Here is an 8,372-nt window from a genome sequence, read left to right as displayed (position 1 = left end):
AAAGTTAGGACACCAAAACTGCCAAAATCAATTTTACCCATAAAATCTGGGAATGTACCAATCCGGCTAGTTATGGTAAAAATGCCATAACTTGAGCTACAAAACTCCAAATGGAGTGATTCAAAAAGAGAATTAAAGAAGACACATTAAGGAACAACTTTGATGGAGAAAGTTTAGCTAAATTCTCACTGTAGATTGGTCCAATGTAACAGTAAACCTAAGTGACTAAATCTGAAAATTTAAAATAACTTCCAATGAGCTTTGAATTGAAATTAGCAACCAATGCCAACATATGTAAAACCCAAAATGTGGTATTCTAGTGAAATTTGAACTTGCATATCTATTATTTATGAAAAAATCAATATTTATGTATGAATAGTAAGGTGAATAGTAACCACCAAACACTAAGTGCAAAGAACTAAACAATCAACTTTGTTAATATGCCATAGTATGCCTAGAATGATTGGATTGCATAGGTTGGCATGCCAATAGGGTTCCGATAGCAGTACTGCATATGGCTTTATGCTATTTCGTGATTTATGGCTTTAGTGCCATTTAGTGATGTTATGGCTTTTGGCCATTTTGATACTCTTGACATATTTGGCTTTATGCCCGATGTTTATTATGGCTTGTTAGCCATTCTGTTGCACACCTGGAGACACTCTGTGACCAATGGTGTGACGGCCCAAGGTACTAGGTACCCAATGCTAGTTTACTTGTTTATCCAGTCTAGTCAACTGATATAGGTTACTTAGGCAATAAAAATAGTCTTAAATATTTGTAATCATGAAATGAACATAAAAGTCATAAAATTAAGGATATTACAAACAATTATAAAAAATTTCAGTCTGGATAAATTAATAGTATAATTTCTTATATTTATTTATTTAGTTTATTTTTATATTATATTGGCACCACTAAGCTTTATGCTTAGAGCATTTTTTTTATCACGTGTAAGTACTGGAGATCAGAACAGAGAGCCCAGTAGACCATAGACCGGGAGTTAGAGGTTTTTGATTTGCATTTGGGTTTCGAGTGTCACCTTCTTAGCAGTGCATATTTTGGTAGAGTCCACCAGCTTGTATTTTATTTTTGGTCTTTGTACTTAAATTTTGTACATGTAATGTATATTATTAAAATTTGTACATGTACATTATTGTAAATTAATGAAGTTTATAGTTTCATATATATAAATTATGTATGATTGGAATGTGATGGAAATTCCATATGGATTCTTGTGGTTGAAATTTATTGATGTTCTAAATGAGAAAATAAGTTTGAGAATATATATAGAAATAATTGTTTCACACAGGTGGGAACTCGTCAAAATATTAATAAATTAGGGGAAGCTCCGTCAGTTTCTCCGGTAAATAAATTGACCCAAATTAATAAAATAAATGTGAATAATAAGAAATGTAATAAGTTAAGTTAAGATGCTTCGGCACCGAGTGTGATATGCCTTGCTCGGCTACACTATAGATAGGTGAAGAGTGTCACAATATATCTATAAGTTATGCATGAACATGTCTTGAATACATAATAATTAGGGGTGGCAAATTTGGACATGACCCGCGAATACGACACGAAAATATAGAGTTTGGGTTAGGCTTATTCATGTTCGTGTCGAATTCGTGTCGACCCATTTATGACACGGTTATAATCGTGTCGTGTCACAGGTTAACCCGCTAACCCGACTTAATACGTTTATGACACGATTTAATATTCGTGTCACGTATTGACCCGTGACCCACTAACCCATTTGACCCACTATGACCCATGAACCTACTTATATAGCGTGTTAAATGGGTTAAGTCGTGTCAAACAGTATTAAATGGGTAATTTCGTGTTAAATGGATCGTATCGTGTTGAATACAGCTAATACAATTTAATATTAATCGTGTCGTATCGTGTAACCCGTATAATAGAAGGGTCGTATTCGTGTTTAAATTTTTGACACGATTTGTTAATCGTGTTGACCTTAATCGTATTCGTGTCATGTGTTGACACTACACGAACACAACCCATCAACCGAATTGCCACCCCTAATAATAATATTGAGATTATAAGTAAAATCAATATTTACTTATAATACTTCACAAGTCACTACAGCTGCTGGGCGAAGGAGGAAGGCTTACGTATGTCTAGCTAATAACTATGTATATATATTTATAAGTGATGCATGAACATACATTGAATACATAATAATATTGAGATTATAAGTAAAATCAATATCTACTTAAAGTACTTCACAAGTCACTACGATCATTGGGTGGAGGAGGAAAGTTGGCTTGACTCACATAAATAATTAAAGTACAAACTGATCAATATTTACTTAAAATAAAATTTTAAACGAGTCAAAGACAGTGTAGATTTTATCGAAAATTTAATAAAATTTTTCCTATATTTAAGACCTACTCAACTTATAAAATAATTAAAATTACACTTTTACAATTATAAATTTCAAATTTATATTTTAATAATATTATATGACATCTCCTAAACCATTTAACTAGTTAAAATTCATATAAACTTTCTTTTCGCCCCGTTGTCATTCCCAAATTTAAGGATTTTTAAATTATAATTATATCCTTACTGTATAGAATGTACAACACCTTCTCAATTGATTCGAGGATCTTCAAATCACAATTATATTCTTGCTGCATGTTTATCTGTTGCACAGCGTGTGGTTGTTTTGTCTTTTAAAGGTAATCACATCTGTTGTACTTGTCCATCCTTGACACATTTACCTACACCCAAACGAAGTCGTTTCCCTTTATCATCTACGGAGATGTATCTACAGCGGCCTTGCACTTTTATTTTTTTCATCTCCCTGTAGTACAATATTTTTATGGGTCCCATTTTGCTTGGCTTTTTTCCGTTATCCATTTTCTCTCTTGTAGTTTTATAAATTACAGTTAAATAATCAGTTCCTATCGAAAAAAAAAATTACAGTTAAATAAACAAATTTACTGGATCATTAGTTAATTTTTGGAAAAATATTATTATTATTATTATTATTTTATCGAAAGTTAGGGTTTGGATTAATAAGCAGGAAAAGGCCTGCACCAATACAAGGCAAGAGATCCAACTAATATTAAAGGAACAAACCCCAAAACTCACCCTTACAACAATAGCATAAGGCCCACAACTAAGTCCAAAGCTAAGAAGGTATGTCCCAAAAAAACAATTCCAAACACGTAGCCTAAAGCCAGATCACACAGCAGCAAAACCCAGATGCCCAAAGGACGGAATCCTAGTGCTTTGTGGAGGGAGCAAGAACGACGCCACGGCCAAAGAACCATCATGGGGAAGACAAATATATGCTCACCCATAGTGTAAAAGCATATTTGGATAAAAGGGGTCCGGAGTACGAGGGACGTTTTTCCTATTTTCCCAGCGAGAGCGAGTTCCGTCGCCTTGTTTCAATGGACGCGGCACTCGATTTATTGGTTCTTCTTTAACCAGTCCAGTCATTTTCTCTACCGCTCGAATCGGTCGGCTATTCAACAAAATTGAAGCAGAAGAGCTTAGCAATCGAATCATTGCTTCTAATTGCATTCTAGGTTACCTTAACTTTTTCCCTTCCTTTCAGTAATCTCTCTCTTTCATTTCCCCTTTCCTATTTAATCTAAGTTACTAAAATATAATTGATATTGATTTTTATATTTCGTTAAAAGAATTCTGTCAATTTCGTCAATGTTAGCTTATATTCCATTGCGAACTCTTTCTTTAGTCCATGTAATTCTGTCTTTCTCTGTTTGTTAAGCTATGCAGTGTGTTTAAATTTTTCTTTGGTTTTCAAATAGGATATCAAAATTACTTCAAAATATGCATGTTCATTCAAGTGTTTACGTTACAACTTGTATAAATGCTGTACCATATAATTCCTGAAGAAAAATGAGAAAAATTAAGTCTGTGTGACATCCTGTAAGTAAGGGTATTGATCACACACTGTTCCGTAAATAAGATTGAATGATCTTAAAAGATATGCAAACCCTTTATTTATAGTGTTTGAACATTCATGAATTATGTCCGTTCAATAGGTTTTTTCCATAGGATTCTGTGCTTCTGGAATCCTATAGAGATGATCTAATTAACTGCTTTTAAACAACTGACATTCAGTATGGAAAACCATTATATTACTATAATGATCACATGCTTTCCAACATCAATTTTCATGCATTTATTTTATCCATTATTGTTGACCAGTTTGTGCTTTTTTTTTTTCCTGCAAATTTCAGAAAATTGCCAAATTGAAGCCTTTGAAGATTTGAAAATTGACTATATGTGTTTGCCTTCTTTATTTTTAATTTTTTTTAATCTTTCTGATGTATTATATGTATAGGGTTTCTCATAGAGCTAATAATGTACTCTGAATAGATATGGGGTTAGGATATTAATCTTATGATGCTCCATGATGTGTTTATTAAAAAGTGACGAGTGGGATATCATTTTAGGTTGATGGATCGACAAGCTCATGATTATGCAGCAGCAGCTTCTGCTATGGCATTTGCCCAGCAGCAGCAGCATCAGCGACAAGCTGCCAATATTCAACCACAACAGCAACAGTTTGGATTTCATCCTCAACATCAGCAGTTTCCTCCTCCTCCATTTATGTCTCCCCATCCTTCCATGCAACAATTCCCTTACCCACACCACTTGCAGCAGCAACAACATCAGCCCCATTCTCTACCTTCTGCCCATCCTCAGCTTCTTCATCAACAACATCCTCCTCCTCCTTTCCCTCCCCATTTACCCCCTCACCTCTATCCTTCTCCTTTCCATGGCCATTATGACTCTGCTCCACCTCCAGCTCCTCCTCCATCTGATCCAGAGCTCCAAAAACGTATCGACAAACTTGTAGAGTATGCCACCAAGAATGGCCCTGAATTTGAAGTTATGATCCGTGAAAAGCAGCAGGATAATCCTGCTTATAGTTTCCTCTTTGGGGGTGAGGGCCATAACTACTATCGTTACAAGCTTTGGTTATCTACACATTCCCCAGGTGGGCCCTTCAACCATCCTTTCCCTCCTTCTTCTATGCCGATGATGCATCCCCCTCCGAACACAATGATGAGCCCTGCTATTGGGCCTTCGGCCTCAATGGTGGGTGCTCCAATGCACCAACCTCCTTTTCCTCCTTTTTATGATCCACAGCAGCATCACCATCAGCATTCTCAGGCCTTTGGGGCTCATGGTCATCTAGAATTTGAACAGTCTTCTAAGTCTTTCAAAGGTCTTTCTGGTCCACTTCCTCCTGATGTTGCACTGGAGCTGAGCAATGTGCTTAACAGTCTCAATGGAACCAAGGAGTCTATTAAAGGTGCCAAAACTTGGTTCATGCAGAGGTCTCCATTTGCACCTGCTCTTGCTGAGGCGCTAAGGGACAGGGTTTTTGCTCTAGATGATTCTGAGAGGCAACTGCACATTATTTATCTCGCTAATGATATTCTTTTTGACAGGTACATCTCTTGGACTGCACTAATTGCTGTTTTTGCATGTCAGAGTCTGATTTCTAATTCTTAAACTAAATTACAACTGTCAGCTCTAATGCTTTGTCATCATATTTTTCTTCCTTTTCATTTTCTTTATATTTTTCTTATTTCATAGCCTAGATTCCCTTCTCACAAGCTTTCATCATTCTCATGATAGATCCAACATGCTTTTTTTGTTGTTTCCTTGTTGTGCATGAATATATTGTTTGAATTGTCTTTGTATAGTACAGTAACCTTCTACAAGGACCTTCCAATCTAAAATTACAACAAGGTTAAGGTTTCCTTGCCACATGTTACCTCAATTTTTGGCCTCTTGTTCCTAAGAATGCTTAAATTAGTATTTTTGGTGCTCAATCAACATTTACCTGGAGAGCAGGTTGTTCTGGTTTATGGAATAGAAAGGGGAATTTTGTGACTTTACTCATCACGAACTGTTGTATGGTTGGGGCAGGTTCTCCGTATCATTAACTGGGAGCAAATGTGCTTATGCTGAATTTAGGACACTTTTAAGATTGTATAATTGTATAGGTGATAGGCAAAACACCATAATACCATACCATAATTAATGAAATAAAAATGACCACAAATAATATTTTCTAATATCCTATGAGTATGATAATTAGTTTAAATTACACTAAGTTTAAATTACACTAACACATTTAAAACTGTCAAAACTTGTCCTATATCCCAAAATTCGTAGCATTGTAATGGCGAAACTGTCCAAAGTCTATGTGGATAAAAATGTTTAATTCTTTGCCCAAGGTTGTTGGCATGTTAATTTTAGCTGTCAAAATTGCTAATGATTCATGATCCATATGATGTAATCCATGTCACAAAAAGTTAGGTGTAGTGATTTCTGGTGACACTTGCCTCAATTAGATGAAGGGTGAGGCTGAGGCAAGCTCATTGTTATGTTATTTTCTGAGTTTTTATCATTTCTACTTTCACCTTTTGTCTAAATTATATTTCGTTATCTTTTGGCTTTACTGTTTTCTGGTTTGGGTCATCTATCTGCTTCCTCTTTCTTACAGAAAGTTGGGGAAAAAAATCTTTTATTATTATTATTATTATTATTATTATTATTATTATTATTATTATTATTATTATTATTATTATTATTATTGTGGTTTGATCATGGACCTAATTGCATAAATAGTATCAACGTGCACCAAGAGGAAGAAGAAAGGAAATGCTTAGTTGTCTAGTATGATTCTAGCTAAAGTACACATGGTTTTTAATGCAATCACCTGTAGATTTCCTTTTTTGGTCATTTGCGTTTGGCTTCCACTGTTTGCTTCTTATTGTCTCTAAGGTGCATTATGTACATTGACAAGCTTGTAGTTTCGATTATTTGATTTCAATCTTCTGTGATCTCTTTGCTATTCATACCGTACAGTTTACAGAGGAGGATCAACCCCCATGAACTTGATAATGAGGCCCTTGCATTCAAGCCAGTTCTTGGTCCCATGCTTGCACGAGTGTATCACAATCCTCAAAATAAGGATGGAAATCAGCCACGGTTACAGAAAATTCTGCAGTTCTGGGCTTCCAAGGAAGTTTATGATCAAGATACCATTTATGCGCTTGAAGGTGTGATGGTTGGTGGACAACCAGGAAATTCTTTACCTGGGCCTCCAAAAGAATTAACTACTGCTTCAGCAGATTCCTTGGCTGCTGCAGGTAACTTCTTCCACTCCATAACTTCTTGCAAGCAAGCCAATAGTTATCCTGATTGCAGGTTGGCTTGAGATTAAATTTTTGGGTGTTTGAACTGTGGCTCAAAAATTTGCCTTCAATTTTTTTCCCCATAATTTTACGCAATTTTTTTTCCTTGAAGGATTTACACAGCAACCAACAAACCATAATGTTCCACAATGGCAGCTTGATAGGCAAAGTGTAGCAGAACAAGAGCATCCTGATAAACAATTGCCCCTCCCACGATCCCTAGGAAACCAACAATTTATACCAAATTCAGTTCCTGCTGGTGCTTTTCCAGGGTCATTGCCAATAAATTCATCTGCTCAACCAGCCAATCAACAGTCTGTGCCACATTCATTGCAAACACCTCCTGCTAATGTTGGTGAAAAATTGCCACCATATCCATTGTTCCCACCTGGTCTTATTCCTGGGATGGTTAAAAAGATGCAGATTGGCAGTGGGGTGCCCTACTCTCCTTTGAGTCCTTTGGACATCCCGACAGTTATACCCCCATCCAGTATATCCCCATTAGAAGTTCTTGAGAGAGTGTCAAAATTCTTTAAAGATATTGGAGAGATTAACCCTTTTGAGGGATCAATAAAGTCTCATTCAAAAGATGAGGATGATGAGTGCGAGAGAGATCCTCCTGTTCGAAAAGGAGGAGCTTGCATCCCTCCACCCCCGAACTTACAGGTTGACCCAGAGACTGGGGCTTGTGCTGATGGGAGCATGGAACGGAAATCGGGATCTACTGGCTCAGGAAGGTTGGGGCTTGGTGCAACAGCTGACCCTAACGAGGCAAGTCAATACGATGATGTTTACACATCTTACAGGAAACAACGAAGCACTACCTACCATTCATCCATGAGTGCAAGAGCTACAAGGTAAAATCTCCTGATATGTCTCACAATTTAGTTGTCAAGTGGATAAATGGAGTGCCAAAACAATTGCTTTCTGCCCATCTTTCATTAAACTTTTTGTGGACTATATAAATGACTTGGATATGTAGGAGCGGCAAACCTGATTAATCTTATATCATGTGAATTAAAGTTTTGATTTAGGGGAATGTTATTACTGTAATTAGACCTGGCCATTGGCAGGTCCACTCTGGGCTGTAACAGAATCGGTCTGATTAAAACTTGAGATCAAAACTGTTTAATGGTATACAGGTTCTATTCA

At 36.3% G+C, this 8,372-nt stretch overlaps 1 protein-coding gene across 1 annotated transcript; it reads left to right on the top strand.

Annotated features, from left to right (window-relative positions):
- Positions 1 to 3,152: 3,152 nt before the first annotated feature.
- On the top strand, positions 3,153 to 8,372 carry LOC110657603 (uncharacterized). Its single transcript, XM_021814867.2, has 4 exons — positions 3,153 to 3,563; positions 4,458 to 5,462; positions 6,892 to 7,175; positions 7,333 to 8,372. The coding sequence occupies exons 2-4, from the start codon at positions 4,462 to 4,464 to the stop codon at positions 8,079 to 8,081; spliced, it is 2,034 nt and encodes a 677-aa protein (XP_021670559.2). The 5' UTR covers positions 3,153 to 3,563; positions 4,458 to 4,461; the 3' UTR covers positions 8,082 to 8,372.

The sequence above is a fragment of the Hevea brasiliensis genome, chromosome 11 (genome assembly GCF_030052815.1).
Source record: "Hevea brasiliensis isolate MT/VB/25A 57/8 chromosome 11, ASM3005281v1, whole genome shotgun sequence".
Classification (NCBI taxonomy): Eukaryota; Viridiplantae; Streptophyta; class Magnoliopsida; order Malpighiales; family Euphorbiaceae; genus Hevea; species Hevea brasiliensis.
The sequence above is the reverse complement of the archived record's forward strand: the minus strand, read 5'-3'. Positions and strand labels throughout refer to the sequence as shown.